Source organism: Scyliorhinus canicula, chromosome 28 (genome assembly GCF_902713615.1).
Source record: "Scyliorhinus canicula chromosome 28, sScyCan1.1, whole genome shotgun sequence".
In the NCBI taxonomy this organism is placed as follows: Eukaryota; Metazoa; Chordata; class Chondrichthyes; order Carcharhiniformes; family Scyliorhinidae; genus Scyliorhinus; species Scyliorhinus canicula.
This window is the reverse complement of record NC_052173.1, coordinates 1,880,335-1,904,247: the sequence shown is the minus strand read 5'-3', so window position 1 is coordinate 1,904,247 and position 23,913 is coordinate 1,880,335. Positions and strand designations below refer to the sequence as shown.

Here is a 23,913-nt window from a genome sequence, read left to right as displayed (position 1 = left end):
TCAGCAAACCGCTCTGAGCACACAGTCAGCAAACCGCTCTGAGCACACAGTCAGCAACCCGCTCTGAGCACACAGTCAGCAACCCGCTCTGAGCACACAGTCAGCAACCCGCTCTGAGCACACAGTCAGCAACCCGCTCTGAGCACACAGTCAGCAACCCGCTCTGAGCACACAGTCAGCAACCGCTCTGAGCACACAGTCAGCAAACCGCTCTGAGCACACAGTCAGCAACCCGCTCTGAGCACACAGTCAGCAACCCGCTCTGAGCACACAGTCAGCAACCCGCTCTGAGCACACAGTCAGCAACCCGCTCTGAGCACACAGTCAGCAACCCGCTCTGAGCACACAGTCAGCAACCCGCTCTGAGCACACAGTCAGCAAACCGCTCTGAGCACACAGTCAGCAACCGCTCTGAGCAACACAGTCAGCAACCCGCTCTGAGCACACAGTCAGCAAACCGCTCTGAGCACACAGTCAGCAACCCGCTCTGAGCACACAGTCAGCAAACCGCTCTGAGCACACAGTCAGCAAACCCGCTCTGAGCACACAGTCAGCAAACCGCTCTGAGCACACAGTCAGCAACCCGCTCTGAGCACACAGTCAGCAACCGCTCTGAGCACACAGTCAGCAAACCGCTCTGAGCACACAGTCAGCAAACCGCTCTGAGCACACAGTCAGCAACCCGCTCTGAGCACACAGTCAGCAAACCGCTCTGAGCACACAGTCAGCAACCCGCTCTGAGCACACAGTCAGCAACCCGCCTCTGAGCACACAGTCAGCAACCCGCTCTGAGCACACAGTCAGCAAACCGCTCTGAGCACACAGTCAGCAACCCGCTCTGAGCACACAGTCAGCAACCCGCTCTGAGCACACAGTCAGCAAACCGCTCTGAGCACACAGTCAGCAAACCGCTTCTGAGCACACAGTCAGCAACCCGCTCTGAGCACACAGTCAGCAACCCGCTCTGAGCACACAGTCAGCAAACCCGCTCTGAGCACACAGTCAGCAAACCGCTCTGAGCACACAGTCAGCAACCCGCTCTGAGCACACAGTCAGCAAACCGCTCTGAGCACACAGTCAGCAACCCGCTCTGAGCACACAGTCAGCAAACCGCTCTGAGCACACAGTCAGCAACCCGCTCTGAGCACACAGTCAGCAACCCGCTCTGAGCACACAGTCAGCAAACCGCTCTGAGCACACAGTCAGCAAACCCGCTCTGAGCACACAGTCAGCAACCGCTCTGAGCACACAGTCAGCAAACCGCTCTGAGCACACAGTCAGCAACCCGCTCTGAGCACACAGTCAGCAACCCGCTCTGAGCACACAGTCAGCAACCCGCTCTGAGCACACAGTCAGCAAACCGCTCTGAGCACACAGTCAGCAACCCGCTCTGAGCACACAGTCAGCAAACCCGCTCTGAGCACACAGTCAGCAACCCGCTCTGAGCACACAGTCAGCAAACCGCTCTGAGCACACAGTCAGCAACCCGCTCTGAGCACACAGTCAGCAAACCGCTCTGAGCACACAGTCAGCAACCCGCTCTGAGCACACAGTCAGCAAACCGCTCTGAGCACACAGTTCAGCAACCCGCTCTGAGCACACAGTCAGCAACCCGCTCTGAGCACACAGTCAGCAAACCGCTCTGAGCACACAGTCAGCAACCCGCTCTGACAACACAGTCAGCAACCCGCTCTGAGCACACAGTCAGCAACCGCTCTGAGCACCACAGTCAGCAACCCGCTCTGAGCACACAGTCAGCAACCCGCTCTGAGCACACAGTCAGCAACCCGCTCTGAGCACACAGTCAGCAACCCGCTCTGAGCACACAGTCAGCAACCCGCTCTGAGCACACAGTCAGCAAACCGCTCTGAGCACACCGTCAGCAACCCGCTCTGAGCACACAGTCAGCAAACCGCTCTGAGCACACAGTCAGCAACACCGCTCTGAGCACACAGTCAGCAAACCGCTCTGAGCACACAGTCAGCAACCGCTCTGAGCACACAGTCAGCAACCCGCTCTGAGCACACAGTCAGCAAACCGCTCTGAGCACACAGTCAGCAACCCGCTCTGAGCACACAGTCAGCAAACCGCTCTGAGCACACAGCCAGCAACCCGCTCTGAGCACACAGGTCAGGGCAACCCCCCGCTCTGAGCACACAGTCAGCAAACCGCTCTGAGCACACAGTCAGCAACCCGCTCTGAGCACACAGTCAGCAAACCGCTCTGAGCACACAGTCAGCAACCGCTCTGAGCACACAGTCAGCAACCCGCTCTGAGCACACAGTCAGCAACCCGCTCTGAGCACACAGTCAGCAAACCGCTCTGAGCACACAGTCAGCAAACCGCTCTGAGCACACAGTCAGCAACCCGCTCTGAGCACACAGTCAGCAACCCGCTCTGAGCACACAGTCAGCAACCCGCTCTGAGCACACAGTCAGCAAACCGCTCTGAGCACACAGTCAGCAACCGCTCTGAGCACACAGTCAGCAACCCGCTCTGAGCACACAGTCAGCAACCGCTCTGAGCACACAGTCAGCAACCCGCTCTGAGCACACAGTCAGCAACCCGCTCTGAGCACACAGTCAGCAAACCGCTCTGAGCACACAGTCAGCAACCCGCTCTGAGCACACAGTCAGCAACCCGCTCTGAGCACACAGTCAGCAACCCGCTCTGAGCACACAGTCAGCAAACCGCTCTGAGCACACAGTCAGCAACCCGCTCTGAGCACACAGTCAGCAACCCGCTCTGAGCACACAGTCAGCAACCCGCTCTGAGCACACAGTCAGCAACCCGCTCTGAGCACACAGTCAGCAAACCGCTCTGAGCACACAGTCAGCAAACCGCTCTGAGCACACAGTCAGCAAACCGCTCTGAGCACACAGTCAGCAAACCGCTCTGAGCACACAGTCAGCAAACGCTCTGAGCACACAGTCAGCAACCCGCTCTGAGCACACAGTCAGCAACCCGCTCTGAGCACACAGTCAGCAACCCGCTCTGAGCACACAGTCAGCAAACCGCTCTGAGCACACAGTCAGCAAACCGCTCTGAGCACACAGTCAGCAACCCGCTCTGAGCACACAGTCAGCAAACCGCTCTGAGCACACAGTCAGCAAACCGCTCTGAGCACACAGTCAGCAAACCGCTCTGAGCACAGAGTCAGCAACCCGCTCTGAGCACACAGTCAGCAACCCCCCTGAGCACACAGTCAGCAAAACCGCTCTGAGCACACAGTCAGCAACCCGCTCTGAGCACACAGTCAGCAACCCGCTCTGAGCACACAGTCAGCAACCCGCTCTGAGCACACAGTCAGCAACCCGCTCTGAGCACACAGTCAGCAAACCGCTCTGAGCACACAGTCAGCAACCCGCTCTGAGCACACAGTCAGCAACCCGCTCTGAGCACACAGTCAGCAACCCGCTCTGAGCACACAGTCAGCAACCCGCTCTGAGCACACAGTCAGCAACCCGCTCTGAGCACACAGTCAGCAAACCGCTCTGAGCACACAGTCAGCAACCCGCTCTGAGCACACAGTCAGCAACCCGCTCTGAGCACACAGTCAGCAAACCGCTCTGAGCACACAGTCAGCAACCCGCTCTGAGCACACAGTCAGCAAACCGCTCTGAGCACACAGTCAGCAACCCGCTCTGAGCACACAGTCAGCAACCGCTCTGAGCACACAGTCAGCAACCCGCTCTGAGCACACAGTCAGCAACCCGCTCTGAGCACACAGTCAGCAACCCGCTCTGAGCACACAGTCAGCAAACCCGCTCTGAGCACACAGTCAGCAACCCGCTCTGAGCACACAGTCAGCAAACCGCTCTGAGCACACAGTCAGCAAACCCGCTCTGAGCACACAGTCAGCAACCCGCTCTGAGCACACAGTCAGCAAACCGCTCTGAGCACACAGTCAGCAAACCGCTCTGAGCACACAGTCAGCAACCCGCTCTGAGCACACAGTCAGCAACCCGCTCTGAGCACACAGTCAGCAAACCCGCTCTGAGCACACAGTCAGCAACCCGCTCTGAGCACACAGTCAGCAAACCGCTCTGAGCACACAGTCAGCAAACCGCTCTGAGCACACAGTCAGCAACCCGCTCTGAGCACACAGTCAGCAACCCGCTCTGAGCACACAGTCAGCAAACCGCTCTGAGCACACAGTCAGCAACCCGCTCTGAGCACACAGTCAGCAACCCGCTCTGAGCACACAGTCAGCAAACCGCTCTGAGCACACAGTCAGCAACCCGCTCTGAGCACACAGTCAGCAACCCGCTCTGAGCACACAGTCAGCAACCCGCTCTGAGCACACAGTCAGCAACCCGCTCTGAGCACACAGTCAGCAACCCGCTCTGAGCACACAGTCAGCAACCCGCTCTGAGCACACAGTCAGCAACCGCTCTGAGCACACAGTCAGCAACCCGCTCTGAGCACACACGTCAGCAAACCGCTCTGAGCACACAGTCAGCAACCGCTCTGAGCACACAGTCAGCAACCCGCTCTGAGCACACAGTCAGCAAACCGCTCTGAGCACACAGTCGCAGACAACCCGCTCTGACGCACACAGTCAGCAACCGCTCTGAGCACACAGTCAGCAAACCGCTCTGCAGCACACAGTCAGCAACCCGCTCTGAGCACACAGTCAGCAAACCCGCTCTGAGCACACAGTCAGCAAACCCGCTCTGAGCACACAGTCAGCAAACCCGCTCTGAGCACACAGTCAGCAACCCGCTCTGAGCACACAGTCAGCAAACCGCTCTGAGCACACAGTCAGCAACCCGCTCTGAGCACACAGTCAGCAACCCGCTCTGAGCACACAGTCAGCAAACCGCTCTGAGCACAGTCAGCAAACCGCTCTGAGCACACAGTCAGCAAACCGCTCTGAGCACACAGTCAGCAACCGCTCTAGAGCACACCAGTCAGCAACCGCTCTGAGCACACAGTCAGCAAACCGCTCTGAGCACACAGTCAGCAAACCCGCTCTGAGCACACAGGTCAGCAACCCGCTCTGAGCACACAGTCAGCAACCGCTCTGAGCACACAGTCAGCAAACCGCTCTGAGCAGCACCAGTCAGCAAACCCGCTCTGAGCACACAGTCAGCAACCGCTCTGAGCACACAGTCAGCAACCCGCTCTGAGCACACAGTCAGCAACCCGCTCTGAGCACACAGTCAGCAACCCGCTCTGAGCACACAGTCAGCAAACCGCTCTGAGCACACAGTCAGCAACCCGCTCTGAGCACACAGTCAGCAACCCGCTCTGAGCACACAGTCAGCAACCGCTCTGAGCACACAGTCAGCAACCCGCTCTGAGCACACAGTCAGCAAACCGCTCTGAGCACACAGTCAGCAACCCGCTCTGAGCACACAGTCAGCAACCCGCTCTGAGCACACAGTCAGCAACCCGCTCTGAGCACACAGTCAGCAACCCGCTCTGAGCACACAGTCAGCAACCGCTCTGAGCACACAGTCAGCAAACCGCTCTGAGCACACAGTCAGCAACCCGCTCTGAGCACACAGTCAGCAACCCGCTCTGAGCACACAGTCAGCAACCCGCTCTGAGCACACAGTCAGCAACCCGCTCTGAGCACACAGTCAGCAACCCGCTCTGAGCACACAGTCAGCAACCCGCTCTGAGCACACAGTCAGCAAACCGCTCTGAGCACACAGTCAGCAACCCGCTCTGAGCACACAGTCAGCAAACCGCTCTGAGCACACAGTCAGCAAACCGCTCTGAGCACACAGTCAGCAACCCGCTCTGAGCACACAGTCAGCAAACCGCTCTGAGCACACAGTCAGCAACCGCTCTGAGCACACAGTCAGCAAACCGCTCTGAGCACACAGTCAGCAAACCCGCTCTGAGCACACAGTCAGCAAACCGCTCTGAGCACACAGTCAGCAACCCGCTCTGAGCACACAGTCAGCAACCGCTCTGAGCACACAGTCCAGCAACCGCTCTGAGCACACAGTCAGCAACCCGCTCTGAGCACACAGTCAGCAACCCGCTCTGAGCACACAGTCAGCAACCCGCTCTGAGCACACAGTCAGCAAACCGCTCTGAGCACACAGTCAGCAACCCGCTCTGAGCACACAGTCAGCAACCGCTCTGAGCCCACAGTCAGCAACCCGCTCTGAGCACACAGTCAGCAACCGCTCTGAGCAAACAGTCAGCAAACCGCTCTGAGCACACAGTCAGGCCAAACCCGCTCTGAGCACACAGTCAGCAACCCGCTCTGAGCACACAGTCAGCAACCGCTCTGAGCACCAGTCAGCAACCCGCTCTGAGCACACAGTCAGCAACCCGCTCTGAGCACACAGTCAGCAACCGCTCTGAGCACACAGTCAGCCAACCCGCTCTGAGCACACAGTCAGCAACCCGCTCTGAGCACACAGTCAGCAAACCCGCTCTGAGCACACAAGTCAGCAACCCGCTCTGAGCACACAGTCAGCAACCCGCTCTGAGCACACAGTCAGCAACCGCTCTGAGCACACAGTCAGCAAACCGCTCTGAGCACACAGTCAGCAACCCGCTCTGAGCACACAGTCAGCAAACCGCTCTGAGCACACAGTCAGCAAACCGCTCTGAGCACACAGTCAGCAAACCGCTCTGAGCACACAGTCAGCAACCCGCTCTGAGCACACAGTCAGCAAACCGCTCTGAGCACACAGTCAGCAACCGCTCTGAGCACACAGTCAGCAACCCGCTCTGAGCACACAGTCAGCAACCCGCTCTGAGCACACAGTCAGCAACCCGCTCTGAGCACACAGTCAGCAACCCGCTCTGAGCACACAGTCAGCAACCCGCTCTGAGCACACAGTCAGCAACCCGCTCTGAGCACACAGTCAGCAACCGCTCTGAGCACACAGTCAGCAACCGCTCTGAGCACACAGTCAGCAACCGCTCTGAGCACACAGTCAGCAACCCGCTCTGAGCACACAGTCAGCAAACCGCTCTGAGCACACAGTCAGCAACCCGCTCTGAGCACACAGTCAGCAACCCGCTCTGAGCACACAGTCAGCAACCCGCTCTGAGCACACAGTCAGCAACCCGCTCTGAGCACACAGTCAGCAACCGCTCTGAGCACACAGTCAGCAACCCGCTCTGAGCACACAGTCAGCAAACGCTCTGAGCACACAGTCAGCAACCCGCTCTGAGCACACAGTCAGCAACCCGCTCTGAGCACACAGTCAGCAACCGCTCTGAGCACACAGTCAGCAACCCGCTCTGAGCACACAGTCAGCAAACCACAGTCAGCAACCCGCTCTGAGCACACAGTCAGCAACCCGCTCTGAGCACACAGTCAGCAAACCGCTCTGAGCACACAGTCAGCAACCCGCTCTGAGCACACAGTCAGCAACCCGCTCTGAGCACACAGTCAGCAACCCGCTCTGAGCACACAGTCAGCAACCCGCTCTGAGCACACAGTCAGCAAACCGCTCTGAGCACACAGTCAGCAAACCGCTCTGAGCACACAGTCAGCAAACCGCTCTGAGCACACAGTCAGCAACCCGCTCTGAGCACACAGTCAGCAACCCGCTCTGAGCACACAGTCAGCAACCCGCTCTGAGCACACAGTCAGCAAACGCTCTGAGCACACAGTCAGCAACCCGCTCTGAGCACACAGTCAGCAACCCGCTCTGAGCACACAGTCAGCAAACCGCTCTGAGCACACAGTCAGCAAACCGCTCTGAGCACACAGTCAGCAACCCGCTCTGAGCACACAGTCAGCAACCGCTCTGAGCACACAGTCAGCAAACCCGCTCTGAGCACACAGTCAGCAAACCGCTCTGAGCACACAGTCAGCAAACCGCTCTGAGCACACAGTCAGCAAACCGCTCTGAGCACACAGTCAGCAACCCGCTCTGAGCACACAGTCAGCAAACCGCTCTGAGCACACAGTCAGCAAACCGCTCTGAGCACACAGTCAGCAACCCGCTCTGAGCACACAGTCAGCAAACCGCTCTGAGCACACAGTCAGCAAACCGCTCTGAGCACACAGTCAGCAACCCGCTCTGAGCACACAGTCAGCAACCCGCTCTGAGCACACAGTCAGCAAACCGCTCTGAGCACACAGTCAGCAACCCGCTCTGAGCACACAGTCAGCAACCCGCTCTGAGCACACAGTCAGCAAACCGCTCTGAGCACACAGTCAGCAACCAGCTCTGAGCACACAGTCAGCAACCCGCTCTGAGCACACAGTCAGCAAACCGCTCTGAGCACACGGTAGCCAGTTGCTGGAAAATGGTCGGCGGCAAATCGCTGACAGAAAAGTAGTCGGTGGCAGCTAATGATTGGCAGCAACATTCAGTAATAGCAAATAAATATGTTAGCAGCAGTTGACAGAGCTGAGCATTGAAGGTTTCTGACAGAATCATGGACGTCACACAGAGGCAAGAATAAAAATCTCTCTCCAAAGTCAGAATCTTGGGTGTGAGATTCTCCTATCCCACGGTGTCCTAAACACCATAGCTGCTGGCTGCTGCCAGACTAATTCAGGCCCATACAGGGGGGCCAGCAGAGCGCTGGAGCGGTTTACACCACTCCAGCGGCCGATCCCGGAGCGAACTGTGCGCCATGGGATCCGTTCAAGCGCTATGGTGCCGGCGCCAATGCGCGCATTCGCGGTGACCTCCTTCAACGTGCCGGCACGGACTCCTTGTCATTGCCCCCACGGGGAAACCATCATTAATCCCCCCCCCCTGGGATTGGTGGAGTTGGAGTTTCTCGGGCAGGGGACGGTGGCCAACCAGCTGGGGCTCGTTAACATAAAAGCAGGCCCCAACCAGAGCCTGGTTTGGGTAACCCCCCCCCCAGCTACAATTGTACTGGGAACGGTATGCTGTGGTTACGCATACCTTCGTAAATAGTGGCAATAAATCTGTTTGTTCATTGCCAGCCTGCTCTGGGGCTGGTTTAGCACACTGGGCTAAATCGCTGGCTTTGAAAGCAGACCAAGGCAGGCCAGCAGCACGGTTCAATTCCTGTACCAGCCTCCCCGAACAGGCACCAGAATGTGGCGACTAGCGGCTTTTCATGCCTTGGGAGGAATGTATAATAAATATAAGGAGCAGCCTTTTGCATTGTAGCCAATGTTGCAATGTAGGAAACGCAGCAGCAAATGGTGGAATAAAGATTGAATACAATTTGTTTTTATTCACGAGAAGATCTTTGAAAGAACTCCTCATTGTCCTGCTTCATGTAGCACTTTGCTTTCAACAAAGCCTGAGGGAAGCAGGCGGCAAACTATTGCCAATCTATTCTTCATGGTCATCAAAGATTCATAAACTCACAAAGGCCGACAGCACTGACTGGTTTTAAAACAGAGTAAATGCAGGCAGTAATGGGACAGGATGGCTTCAATCCTCCTATCAGGAAGGAGCGCCTCAATGCCAATTGCTTTATTAATGTTTTACCAAAAATCCATTAGAGCCTGTGATTCAGTGCCTTTAGCAAACTACTTTAGGCATGGGGGGGATAGATTTTCTTCTTCAAGGCCAGGGTGGATGATGATGAAGCAAGGTTCCGCCTGTCCTGTTGGCTATTGCGGATTTAAAAGATCCTCTGGCTAATATTTATGCCGCAACAGATTCGCTGGGCGTTTTATCACGTTGCTGTCTGTGAGAGTTATCGGCGTGCTGCTGCTTTTCGTACAGAACAGCGGCTATGCTTCAGAAGTACCTCATTGGCTGTAAAGCGTGTTGGGGGTGTCCTGTGCATTAATGGATGGAAAACAATGAGCAGATTGTGTTTGAATTTACAACTCTTTCAAAAAGGCTATAAAGGTGGCTGGCATGGAAAAGTGTCCGTAAAACTGAGATTTTCATTCCCAGTTTGGGTTGTAAGGCACGTAATGAGATAGAATAACTGCCCTTTCTGCTAGCTGATCTGGGAATGTTTCATATTTGCCCCCAGTTAGCCAATTTCACCTGAAGCCACGCCAAATAATGTTTACACCAGTGAGACGTTTTTCCTTTTCTATCATCGATTTTCCAAATCAACTCATTATTCCAGTGATATAAAAGCAAGAGAGTTGGTCAGGTAACGTGTTTACGGGAACGACCTTGGATTAGCACAGTGGCGAAGTGATTAGCACTGCTGCCTCATGGCGCCGAGGACCCAGGTCACTGTTCGTGTGGCGTTCGCACATTCTCCCTGTGTCCCGCCCTCACAGCCCAATGCACGATAGGTGGATTGGCCACGCTAATTTAATTGGAAAAGGTAAGAATTGGACGCTCAAAATTAATATTTTTTTAAAAGGAGGGGGAATCAGGTTGCTCTGTCTGGGATTTGGGCATTTCCTGAACTACTTTTTGACTCGCCCTCTCAGGACCCCTCATTGACTACAATCTGCCTGGTGACCTTTACCATCTGCCGTTGAAATACAACCCTTTATGTTCTCCTATTTTCTTATGAATTTGAACTTTGTGTCTTAGTGGAGACTTGACATAAAACGGTGCGTAAAAGCAAACATGGATTGAATGTGGATTTGTTCGGAGTGCTGACGGTTTGGATGTTGTTCCAGATCTCCTGGAGAAATCCCGTGTTGTCAAACGCCTGAAAGGGGAGAGGAATTTCCATATCTTCTACCAGTTACTGGCTGGAGGATCACCTGAGCTGCTCAGTAAGTGTTGGTTACTTGTTCAGTCAGTGCTCATATCCTGTTTCTCCAAATATATATTGGGGCAGCAGGGTAGCATGGTGGTTAGCATAAATGCTTCACAGCTCCAGGGTCCCAGGTTCGATTCCCGGCTGGGTCACTGTCTGTGTGGAGTCTGCACGTCCTCCCCCTGTGTGCGTGGGTTTCCTCCGGGTGCTCCGGTTTCCTCCCACAGTCCAAAGATGTGCGGGTTAGGTGGATTGGCCATGCTAAATTGCCCGTAGTGTCCTAATAAAAGTAAGGTTAAGGTTGTTGGGTTACGGGTATAGGGTGGATACGTGGGTTTGAGTAGGGTGATCATGGCTCGGCACAACATTGAGGGCCGAAGGGCCTGTTCTGTGCTGTACTGTTCTATGTTCTATGGGGGGGGGGGGGGGGGGGTGACATTACAGCCAAACTCATCCTGTCCTCATCTGCTGTGCAACACGACACAAGCAATTTCAGCAAGACTCGCCGGATTGTGATCAAGCGTGAGGGTCACGTGCCACACCAGCCCCCTTTCACAGCTCTTTGCAAAAGTCTCCACCATCTCGAAGGACAAGGACAGCAGATACATGGGAATACCAACACTTGCAAGTTCCCTTCCCATCCCGACTTGGAAACATATCACCCTTCCTTCACTGTCACTGGGTCAAAATCCTGGTTTAGCTCAGTGGGCTGGACAGCTGGCTTGTGATGCAGAACAAGGCCAGCAGCACGGGTTCAATTCCCGTCCCAGCCTCCCCGAACAGGCGCCGAAATGTGGCGACTAGGGGCTTTTCACAGTAACTTCATTTGAAGCCTACTTGTGACAATAAGCGATTTTCAATCATTTTCAAGGGGCAATTAGAAATGGGTAATAAATGCTCACCCTCTGAGTGACATCCCACGATTTTTAAAAAAATGTGGGGTTATTTTTTTAAAATTTAGAGTACCCAATTCATTTTTTCCAATTAAGGGGCAATTTAGCGTGGCCAATCCACCTACCTTTGGGGTTGTGGGGGCAGCAGGGTAGCATGGTGGTTAGCATCAATGCTTCACAGCTCCAGGGTCCCAGGTTCGGTTCCCGGCTGGGTCACTGTCTGTGTGGAGTCTGCACGTCCTCCCCCTGTGTGCGTGGGTTTCCTCCGGGTGCTCCGGTTTCCTCCCACAGTCCAAAGATGTGCGGGTTAGGTGGGTTGGCCATGCTAAATTGCCCGTAGTGTCCTAATAAAAGTAAGGTTAAAGGGGGGTTGTTGGGTTACGGGTATAGGGTGGATACGTGGGTTTGAGTAGGGTGATCATGGCTCGGCACAACATTGAGGGCCGAAGGGCCTGTTCTGTGCTGTACTGTTCTATGTTCTATGAAACCCACGCAGACACGGGGAGAATGTGCAAACTCCACACGGACAGTGACCCAGAGCCGGGTTCGAACCTGGGACCTCAGCGCCGTGAGGCAGCAGTGCTAACCCACTGTGACGCCGTGCTGCCCCCTCCATGATTAAGTATATCAAAAAAAGATGAATAACTGGTTTGTTGATTTTCTCTCTGATCCTTTGGAGAGTATTGGCTTTGCTGGGTGGCTCCCATGTCTGTACAGTTGCGAGTGGAAAGGCACTCGATGGGAAATCACAGGCATGACCAACCTGACCGTTCACGCCCCATTGTGTCAGGCATTGCAGCTGCAATACGCTGCTCTGTCCATGTTTCCACATTTTTAAATTGAACGGCTCAAATGTTGTTGAGTGATAAGTAGAAGTGGGAACAGGAATCATTCCCTCTGTCTCTCCTCCACAGAACATCTGAAGCTGCGACCAGACTGTGCTCATTACACTTACCTGAACATGGGCACAGCAACATTGAATGGAGTCAATGATGCCACCAATTTCAGCACAGTTAAAGTAAGTGACATGTGTTTAGAAAGGGAGCGATAACGTCAAACAGCGTGGTCCCTGCAGAGTGCATGTTTAGGCAAAACGTACATCCCAAAAAATACTGCAGACCTCCAAAAGAAATGTGGGCAGCAAGGAGGTAAATTCTGCCCCCCCCCCCCCCCCCCCCCCCCCCTCCATCGGCAAGGTCAGGAACTGGCGAAAAGAAAAATGGCTTTTTGTCTCCTGGAAGGAATGTATCTCGGGTATGCAGAATGTAGACAGGGTAACTGGACTGTACGAGTGCGTCTGGGGTGTACGCGGGTGTCTGGGATGTACGCGGGTGTCTGGGATGTACGCGGGTGTCTGGGATGTTTGCGGGTGCCTGGGATGTTTGCGGGTGTCTGGGATGTTTGCGGGTGTCTGGGATGTACGCGGGTGTCTGGGATGTTTGCGGGTGTCTGGGATGTTTGCGGGTGTCTGGGATGTACGCGGGTGTCTGGGATGTACGCGGGTGTCTGGGATGTGTGCGGGTGTCTGGGATGTACGCGGGTGTCTGGGATGTGTGCGGGTGTCTGGGATGTACGCGGGTGTCTGGGATGTACGTGTGCGTCTGGGATGTACGCGGGTGTCTGGGATGTACGCGGGTGTCTGGGATGTACGCGGGTGTCTGGGATGTACGCGGGTGTCTGGGATGTACGCGGGTGTCTGGGATGTACGCGGGTGTCTGGGATGTACGCGGGTGTCTGGGGTGTACGCGGGTGTCTGGGATGTACGCGGGTGTCTGGGGTGTACGCGGGTGTCTGGGGTGTATGCGGGTGTCTGGGATGTACGCGGGTGTCTGGGATGTGTGCGGGTGTCTGGGATGTACGCGTGTGTCTGGGATGTACGCCTGTGTCTGGGATGTACGCGGGTGTCTGGGATGTACGCGTGTGACTGAGGATGTGTGCGGGTGTCTGGGATGTACGCGAATGTCTGGGATGTACGCGGGTGTCTGGGATATACGCGAATGTATGGGATGTACGCGGGTGTCTGGGATGTACGCGTGTGTCTGGGATGTACGCGTGTGTCTGGGATGTACGCGTGTGTCTGGGATGTACGCCTGTGTCTGGGATGTACGCCTGTGTCTGGGATGTACGCGTGTGTCTGGGATGTACGCGTGTGTCTGGGATGTACGCGGGTGTCTGGGATGTGTGCGGGTGTCTGTGATGTACGCGGGTGTCTGGGATGTACGCGGGTGTCTGGGATGTACGCGGGTGTCTGGGATGTGTGCGGGTGTCTGGGATGTACGCGTGTGTCTGGGATGTGTGCGGGTGTCTGTGATGTACGCGGATGTCTGGGATGTACGCGGGTGTCTGGGATGTACGCGTGTGTCTGGGATGTACGCGGGTGTCTGGGATGTACGCGGGTGACTGAGGATGTGTGCGGGTGTCTGGGATGTACGCGGGTGTCTGGGGTGTACGCGGGTGTCTGGGGTGTACGCGGGTGTCTGGGATGTACGCGGGTGTCTGGGATGTACGAGGGTGTCTGAGTTGTACGTGTGTGTCTGGGATGTACGCGGGTGTCTGGGTTGTATGCGGGTGTCTGGGATGTACGCGGGTGTCTGCGATGTACTCGGGTGTCTGGGTTGTACGCGGGTGTCTGGGTTGTACGCGGGTGTCTGGGATGTACGCGGGTGTCTGGGGTGTACGCGGGTGTCTGCGATGTACCCGGGTGTCTGCGATGTACGCGGGTGTCTGGGTTGTACGCGGGTGTCTGGGATGTACGCGGGTGTCTGGGATGTGTGCGGGTGTCTGGGATGTATGCGGGTGTCTGGGTTGTACGTGTGTGTCTGGGTTGTACGCGGGTGTCTGGGATGTACGCGGGTGTCTGGGTTGTACGTGGGTGTCTGGGTTGTACGCGGGTGTCTGGGATGTACGCGGGTGTCTGGGATGTACGCGGGTGTCTGGGATGTGTGCGGGTGTCTGGGTTGTACGCGGGTGTCTGGGATGTACGCGGGTGTCTGGGATGTACGCGGGTGTCTGGGATGTGTGCGGATGTCTGGGATGTACGCGGGTGTCTGGGATGTGTGCGGGTGTCTGGGATGTACGCGGGTGTCTGGGATGTACGCGGGTGTCTGGGATGTACGAGGGTGTCTGGGTTGTACGTGTGTGTCTGGGATGTACGCGGGTGTCTGGGTTGTATGCGGGTGTCTGGGATGTACGCGGGTGTCTGCGATGTACTCGGGTGTCTGGGTTGTACGCGGGTGTCTGGGTTGTACGCGGGTGTCTGGGATGTACGCGGGTGTCTGGGGTGTACGCGGGTGTCTGCGATGTACCCGGGTGTCTGCGATGTACGCGGGTGTCTGGGTTGTACGCGGGTGTCTGGGATGTACGCGGGTGTCTGGGATGTGTGCGGGTGTCTGGGTTGTACGTATGTGTCTGGGTTGTACGCGGGTGTCTGGGATGTACGCGGGTGTCTGGGTTGTACGTATGTGTCTGGGTTGTACGCGGGTGTCTGGGATGTACGCGGGTGTCTGGGTTGTACGCGGGTGTCTGGGTTGTACGCGGGTGTCTGGGATGTACGCGGGTGTCTGGGATGTACGCGGGTGTCTGGGATGTACGCGGGTGTCTGGGTTGTACGTATGTGTCTGGGTTGTACGCGGGTGTCTGGGATGTACGCGGGTGTCTGGGTTGTACGCGGGTGTCTGGGATGTGTGCGGGTGTCTGGGACGTACGCGGGTGTCTGGGATGTGTGCGGGTGTCTGGGATGTACGCGGGTGTCTGGGATGTACGCGGGTGTCTGGGATGTGTGCGGGTGTCTGGGATGTACGCGGGTGTCTGGGATGTGTGCGGGTGTCTGGGACGTACGCGGGTGTCTGGGATGTGTGCGGGTGTCTGGGATGTACGCGGGTGTCTGGGATGTACGCGGGTGTCTGGGATGTACGCGGGTGTCTGGGATGTGTGCGGGTGTCTGGGATGTACGCGGGTGTCTGGGATATATGTGGAGTCCACACTGACTGCTTTTTGCCCAGGGTAACAATGCAATTTGGTGAATATCACTCAACGAGCACCACAAGCTCCACCAAGACTTCGGCCAGTTGTCTATGTCAGTAATCAGGAGCTTCTGGACAGCACCCTAACCTTCCAAATAGTCCATTACAGGGCATGAATCTGCATCACACCTCTCCATAGTAACATCAGTTACAGGTCTAAAGAGACCAAGGACAAACAAGCTGTATAAACCGCTTTATCCAGGGCTAAGACAGTCATATTGAGAAACCTGGCTGTATCGATACACTCATCTTGCAAGCATCATACAATTGAATGTACACTTAAATTTAGAATAGATTCATAATCAAGCATCAGTCATGGCTCAGGGGATAGCTGTCTCAGCTCGGAGTCAGAAAATTGACTTCAAGTCTCATGCCAGAGGTTTGAACACATCATCTAGGCCAGTGCTTTTCAAAAGTTTTCCCCCAGATCCACTTTTGCCGACCAGCTGATCTTTGGGGCCCACATTGGCCGACCTTTGGGGCCCACATCGGCCGACCTTTGGGACCCATGCGGACGACCTTTGGGACCCATGTCGACTGACCTTTGGGACCCACGTCGACTGACCTTTGGGACCCATGTCGGCCGACCTTTGGGGCCCACTTTGGCCGAACTTTGGGACCTACGCCAGCTGACCTTTGGGACCCATGCCAGCTGACCTTTGGGACCCATGTCGGCTGACCTTTGTGACCCATGTCGGCTGACTTTTGGGGCCCACATCGGCCGACCTTTGGGACCTACGCCAGCTGACCTTTGGGACCCATGTCGGCTGACCTTTGGGGCCCACATCGGCCGACCTTTAGGACCCACGCCGGCTGACCTTTGGGACCCATGCGGCTGACCTTTGGGACCCATGTCGGCTGACCTTTGGGACCCATGCCAGCTGACCTTTGGAACCCACGCCGGCCGAGTTTTGAAACCAACACTGGCCGACCTTTGGGACCCATGCTGGCCGAGCTTCGTGACCCACGCCACATTCGCTTACCTTTAATGCGAAAGGGGAGCCTGCTTGGTCCTCATGATCTCACACCAATCGGGTTCACAGGAGGACAGGGCAATGCACATCTCAGGGGCAGACTTCAGCCAGTTCCATTGTGTCGTCTTCATCTTTGTGAGAACAGAATATCCAACCTTGCACATGTAGGTCATCGTGAAGGGCAATAGCAACAAAATGCTTGTTTTACTCAGCAGTGGATACTCCTGGGAGATGCTACTCCAGAATGATGACAGCCTCATGGGCTTTAGGGGTGTTTTAACTGTGCTGTCACAGATCCGGAACAACAATGCAGGCTTTTAAGTTGGAGTCAGCTCTCTGTTAATAACTGACTCTGGGGTCTCAACCTCAGAAGGAATTTTTCACCTACCACTTGTCTTTCAAAATCTGAAACTTCTCTAATTTGCCAGTACTTCCCTGCATATAACACACAGGGGGCGGAATTCTCTGCTCCCGGGAAACATCGGGAGGGCCGTCGTGAACTCGGCCAAGTTTCACGACGGCCTCGGAGGCCGCTCCTCGCCCCCTATTCTCCCCTCCCAGCTGCCGGGCGGCGTGCCGAGAGTGACGCGACGGCGGCGCCTATGTGACGTCAGCCACGCATGCGCAGGTTGGCCGGCTCCAACCCGCGCGTGCGCGGCTGACGTCACGACGACTGACAGCTCGAACCCGCGCATGCGCGGTGTCCGTCTTTCCCCCTCAGCCGCCCCGCAAGACGTGGCGGCTTGATCTTGCGGGGCGGCGGAGGGGAAATAGTGCGTCCAATTGAGACGCCGGCCCGACAATCGGTGGGCACCGATCGCGGACCTGTCCCCTCCCGAGCACAGTCGTGGTGCTCATTCCCCACCAGGCCCCCTACAAGCCCCAAAACGGGCATCTCACGGCGATTTCACGACGGGAGCGACCAGGTGTGGTTGCCGCCGTCGTGAAACGGTCGCGAACGGCAGGCCGCTCGGCCCATCCGAGTCGGAGAATCGCCGGTCGCCGTGAAAAACAGCGAGCGCCGATTATTCCGAGCGGGGGGGGTGGGAGAATCACGGGAGGCGCCAGGGGGTCGTGAAATTAGTCGGGGGGCCCTCCCGCGATTCTCCCACCCGGCGTGGGGAGCGGAGAATCGCGCCCATGAGCTTTGCATCCTTATTTACATTGGCACAATTGACAAAAGCATACCTCAAGAAATAATCTTTATACTGCTTCGTTCCCGAGTTAAGTTTCTTCTTTGTGGGCTGTTAACCAGAGGCCCTGGAGCTCTGTACAGAGCTGACACGAGCACTGCTCTGTCCTGCTGCAGACTCTCCTGAGCAGCTCTCTCCAGCAGATTCTGTTGTGCGATTCTGTCCAGTAGGTACACTGCCCATTTGAGTCCATTGAGAAAATGGAAGTAGCTCTCCTCTGTGATTTGGCGGCAAAAGCACAAACGTAGAGAGCGCTTGGCATCGAGGGTGCGTGACCTGCTCGCTGCTGCTGCTTCTGTCTGGAAGGCTGCACATCGCCTCAATTCTTCTCATTTCAAAGGCGGCATCGGCCGCTATTGCCTATTTAAAAGCCGGTAGCACCGAATGGGCACTTCTCCCGCGATCGGGACCACCGTGGGAATAGCGGAACCAATCACCTTGTAACCCTGCCGACCCCAGCTGCCACCCACCCAGGGGTCACGAGCGCACTTTGACAAAGCCTGATCTAGGCTCACACTGCCAGCGTAATGCCAAGGGAGTGCTGCACTGTTCAAACTGCTGTCCCTTGGATGTTAAATTGAGGTCTGTCTCCTTCAAGCAGGTATTAAAAACTCCCATGGTCATGATAGGGAGGAGAGCAGAGAAGTTCTGGTGCCTTTGTCAATGCTTATCCCTCAAGCAACATCACAAAAACAGATTGTCTCGTTATTTTTTGTTCTTTGCGCAATAACAGTGGTTGGTTTAGCTGACAAGGGGTTAGCTCATAGGGGCTGGTTTAGCTCACAAGGGGTTAGCTCATAGGGGCTGGTTTAGCTCACAAGGCTAAATCGCTGGCTTATAAAGACCATAAGACCATAAGACATAGGAGCGGAAGTAAGGCCATTCGGCCCATCGAGTCCACTCCACCATTCAATCATGGTTGATTTCAACTCCATTTACCCACTCTCTCCCCATAGCCCTTAATTCCTCGAGAAATCAAGAATTTATCAATTTCTGTCTTAAAGACACTCAATGTCCCGGCCTCCACCGCCCTCTGTGGCAATGAATTCCACAGACCTACCACTCTCTGGCTGAAGAAATTTCTCCTCATCTCTGTTCTAAAGTGACTCCCTTTTATTCTAAGGCTGTGCCCCCACGTCCTAGTCTCCCCTGCTAATGGAAACAACTTCCCTACGTCCATCCTATCCAAGCCATTCATTATCTTGTAAGTTTCTATTAGATCTCCCCTCAACCTCCTAAACTCCAATGAATATAATCCCACGATCCTCAGACGTTCATCGTATGTTAGGCCTACCATTCCTGGGATCATCCGTGTGAATCTCCGCTGGACCCGCTCCAGTGCCAGTATGTCCTTCCTGAGGTGTGGGGCCCAAAATTGCTCACAGTATTCTAAATGGGGCTAACTAGTGCTTTATAAAGCCTCAGAAGCAGACCAAGCAGGCCAGCAGCACGGTTCGATTCCCGTACCAGCCTCCCCGGACAGGCGCCGGAATGTGGTGACTAGGGGCTTTTCACAGTAACTTAATTGAAGCCTACTCGTGACAATAAGCGATTTTAATTACATTTCATTTCACAGTGAATGTTCGGAAAAATGACTTCATTGACTGTGATGTGCTTTGGGGTTTCCTGTCGATGTGAAAGGCACAATTTAAATGCAAGCTGTTTCTGTTTTATATCTGGATGAATGTACTTAATTGTAAAATAGAATCAGAAATATACCCACGAATGTACCTTTTGTTCGACACAGGACTGTACACTTAAAATGCAATCGTTTCATCATACTGTATTTATGCGTGAATATACTTTGTTGACAATTTTTTAAAAGTCAATAACTCTTGGTGGTGTGATGCACTGTCACTCTGTACATGGAGTTAGCAATTGCTGAATCCTGCATTGGGCCATGGGGTATTTGGTATCAACCCTCCAATTTGTTTCTCTACTCTTCGCAACCAGCAAGGTCAAACTCAAAGCATTACTACCACACCCTGACATCAAGCTACTTTTAGGTTATGTTATTGGAGCAAGTGTTGAACTGTGGCCAAACTTACCAAAGCTAAAGAGAGGAGATCTTCCACAATTGCTGATTAATTGTATTGCAGACAGCCATGGAGGTCATTGGATTCAACAAGACGGAAGTGGACTCCATCATGGAGACTGTTGCGGTCGTCCTTAAACTTGGCAACATCACACTGAACTCAGAATCACCGACCACTGGATTAGAACAGTGCTATATTGACGATATCGAAGGTAAGCAGTTCCCCGGAGGCAAAAAGCCAGGAACGGTGGGTGAGCAAAGAGATTTTGGGATCCATGTAGAGAAATCAGTGGACAGGTACAAACAGGATTTAAAAAAGCTAATGGCTAATTAGTCCTATCTCAAGGGGACTGAAATATAAAGGGGGGGAGATTAAATTCCAGTTCTATTCAGCTGTGGTTAGACGTCATTAGGGTAAATGGATTCCAATCTGGGTACAATATCTGAGGAAGGGAATATTGGCCTTAGAGTGGACGCAGCACAGATCCGGCCAGAATTCTCCTGGGGCTAAAGAGTTCAATTACAAGGACAGATTGTAGAAATGTTGCCTGTCTTCTCTTGAATATAATAATGGGTGATCTGATCGAGGCGTTTTGTATGATTATGGGATTGATGCACCAGACAGAGAGACACCGGGTGTGGTTCAACGACCTCATCGCATCCGACTCAGTGATGTGACAAGGCCGTTAAATCTCATGAGAGGCCTCTTGCGAGATTTGCGACACTCTCAACGTCTTGTGAGATCTTTTTTTAAGTATAAATTTAGAGTGCCCAATTCTTTTTTTCCCAATTCAGGGGCAATTTAGCGTGGCCAATCCACCTACCCTGGACATCTTTGGATTGTGGGGGTGAAACCCACGCAGACACGGGGAGAATGTGCAAACTCCACACGGACAGTGACCCAGGGCCGGGATCGAACCTGGGTCCTCGGCGCCATGAGGCGGCAGTGCTAACACTGCTGCTCCGGCCTCGTGAGATCTCATTAGATCTCGCGAGACATTGCCCTCTTCCATGGACAAGATCCAGATTGACATATCTGAGCCGAACTGCTCACTTAAATATGTCAGCACCAGATTCTCCGAAGGCGACGGGATGAACACCTCCAGCACAAACATTAACCAGGCGTAATGCCAACTGGCAGGCTCGCCCATGCCAACGGAGGCCCCCAGGTGGTCCGGCTCTGGGCAGGGTGGTATCCAAACACTTCTACCACCCTGGAAATACCTGCCAGGGCGATCGGGTGGCACTGCCAGGTTGGCAGGGGCGGTGCTGGGCTGGCAGTGTCAAGGTGCCTGGGTGCCAGGTTGCCCTGCTGGGGGTTGGGCCCGGGGTGCCCTGCTCTTGTGAGGGGGGAGGGGGGGGGGGGTCACAAGGACTGCCTAACATGTAGGTTGGGGCATTAGGAGGTGCAGAGGCCGCGGTGGTGGGGGGGGGGGGGGGGGGGGGGGGTATCGTGAGATCGAAGCAGCATTTCAAAATGGCACCCTGATATCTTCCTGCCCTGGCAACTGAGCTTGTTCCTGCAGGAAGTGAGGTCATTGGCGACACAGATATCCCCAATACAATCGCTCAAGCAAAGCTGCACGTACATTGACAGAAAAAGAGACAGTCAGCCGCTAAGATATATGCACACTCCTTGCATTCTGTCAGTTGGACCCACTGCTCTGTAAAACGCGTGTGTCTGTTTTTTGTGCACAGTACTGAGTGAAGTCTGCAGTTTGATTGGCCTCAAGTCGTCTGTTTTTGACCAAGCTCTCTGCTCTCGGACGGTCGAAGCCAAGGGGATAATGTGACAACAACATTAACTGTTGCTCAGGTAAAATATTGTGCTTCAGATCTTCAGCGTGCTTCTTTTTAATGGGATGTGGGCATCTCTGGCCGTGCCGCCATTTGGTGCCCATTCCTCATTTTCCTTGAGGGGGCAGTTTTTTTTGTTTTTTTTTTTCTTTTTTTTTTTCGTTTTTTTTCTTGAGGGGGCAGTTAAGAGTCAGCGGCATTACTGTGGGTCTGGAGTCACACGTAGGCCAGACAGGGTAAGGACGGCAGATTTCCTTCCCTAAAGGACATCAGTGAACCAGATGGGTTTTTATGACAATGGTTTCTTTTTGTTTTATAAATTTCGAGTACCCAATTCATTTTTTTCCCAATTAAGGGGCAATTTAGCACGGCCAATCCACCTACCCCGCACATCTTTGGGTTGTGGGGGTAAGACCCAGGCAGACACGGGGAGAATGTGCAAACTCCACACAGACAGTGACCCAGAGCCGGGATCGAACCTGGGACCTCGGCGCCGTGAGGCAGCAGTGCTCACCCACTGAGCCACCGGACCTCCCCAATCGGCAATGGTTTCCTGCTCACCATTAGAGTATTAATTCTCGATTTCTATTCGATTCAAATTTCACCTCTGCCTCAATGGGGTTCAAATTTGGGTCCACAGAGGATTACACCTCATGTTCTGACTTGGCTCTCTTCAGCCTCCTGGACCCAACATCTAGGGCGCGATTCTCCCAAAACGGGAGAAATCGTAAGGCTGGCGTCAAACCCGGGCGGGTTTGATGCCAGCGCGCCCCTTCCCGACCTGGAACCGATTCTGGTCCCCGGTCGGGGCTAGCAGCCCGACGCCGTAAGGTCCGTTAAGCCCGCTTGCCGGAGTTAGCGCCGGCTGACGCGTCATATGACGTCAGCCGCACATGCACGGATTGGAAGACTCCAACCCGCGCATGCGCGGATGACATCATCGCGTATTTGCGCGAAACCCGCGCATGCGCGGGGCGGGATGCCCCTCAGCCGCCCCGCAAATGGATACTGCGGGGCGGCGGAAGGACAAATAGTGCGCGGGCATCGGGCCCGCTGCCCGCGATCGGTGGGCCGTGGTACTGCCGTGCCAATCGGTGCCATGGTTATAAAAAGCGAGTTGTTCCCGCCGTTTTTACGAACGGCCAGACCAGGTGTGTTTGCCGTTCGTAAAAACAGCCGTAAAGGGCTGGGACTTCGGCCCATCGAATAGCTGTGAATCGCTGTCGGCCGTAAAAAAAACGGCGGCAGCGATTCGTGTCGGGAGTTGGGCGCGGGGGGGGGTGGGAGAATAGCGGGAGGGCGGGAAAAATGTCGGGAAGGCCCTCCCGCTATTCTCCGACCCGTCGTGGGGGGCGGAGAATCGATCCCCTAGTTCCTGACAACTTGAGACTGTGACCTTTCTCCTCCATCTTGACCTTTTCTTATTGCCCCAACGCAGTCCCCCCTCCACCATGTTCTTGAGTTTTGCTTTCACTGCACACCGATCTTTGTTCTCCTATTAACACATTCTGCTAATTTACCATCACGCTACTATCAGCACCTTCTTTAGTCTTTAATGCATACATCTCCCTTGTCGTGTATCCATGGCATCTTTGTCAATCTTTCCTTAGCTTCCACCTATCCCTGATCTCCTATTCTGCTTCAACTTCTCTACCCCCCTTTCCAACCATATAATCCATCACATTTCCATCCCTCTTCAGCTCTGAAGAAGAATCAGACAGACTCAAAACGTTAATTCTGTTTCTGCCTCCACAGATGCTGCCAGACCTACTGGGTTTATCCAGAATTTTCTGTTCTTATCTCACCCGTCTTGTTGGATTTAAACCGTCGCGTTTCACAACGGCGTAAATGTGGACCCAGGAGCAGCGATTCTGACCCCTACAGGGGGCCAGCACGGCTCTGGAGCGAGCCACGCTCCGGGGGGGGGGGGGGGGGGGAGAGCGCGTAGAGTGGCGCCCAACCGGCACCGCGTCGGCGCCGATTCTCTGCTCTCCGGAGAATCGGCGGACCGGCGTCGCACGGGACCCAGCGATTCTCCGGCCCACGTTGCCTGAGAGAATCCTTTTTTTTTTTTTAATTTAGATTAGCCAATTATTTTTTCCAATTAAGGGGCAATTTAGCGTGGCCAATCTACCTAACCTGCACATCTTTGGGTTGTGGGGGTGAAACCCACGCAGACATGGGGAGAATGTGCAAACTCCACACGGAGAGTGATCGAGGGCCGGGATCGAACCTGGGACCTCAGCGCCGTGAGGCAGCTGTGCTAACCACTAGGCCACCGTGCTGCCCTGAGAGAATCCTGACCCCGATGTCTATACGACTTGCCACCTGAACGCACATTCCCTCTCCCCTGTAAGTCTTGTCGAATTGGAAGGTTTTTTTTTAAAACAGTTAGAACAT

General features: G+C 54.7%; 1 protein-coding gene across 1 annotated transcript in view; it reads left to right on the top strand.

Moving 5' to 3' along the window:
- Positions 1-23,913, top strand: part of LOC119958077 (unconventional myosin-Ib-like) — a 99,126-nt gene that overhangs the window by 35,468 nt on the left and 39,745 nt on the right. The window contains 6 exon segments of the mRNA XM_038786303.1: positions 9,927-10,032; positions 10,491-10,615; positions 12,407-12,510; positions 19,781-19,928; positions 21,415-21,495; positions 21,498-21,532. Of these exon segments, the coding sequence (XP_038642231.1) occupies positions 9,927-10,032; positions 10,491-10,615; positions 12,407-12,510; positions 19,781-19,928; positions 21,415-21,495; positions 21,498-21,532 (599 nt within the window).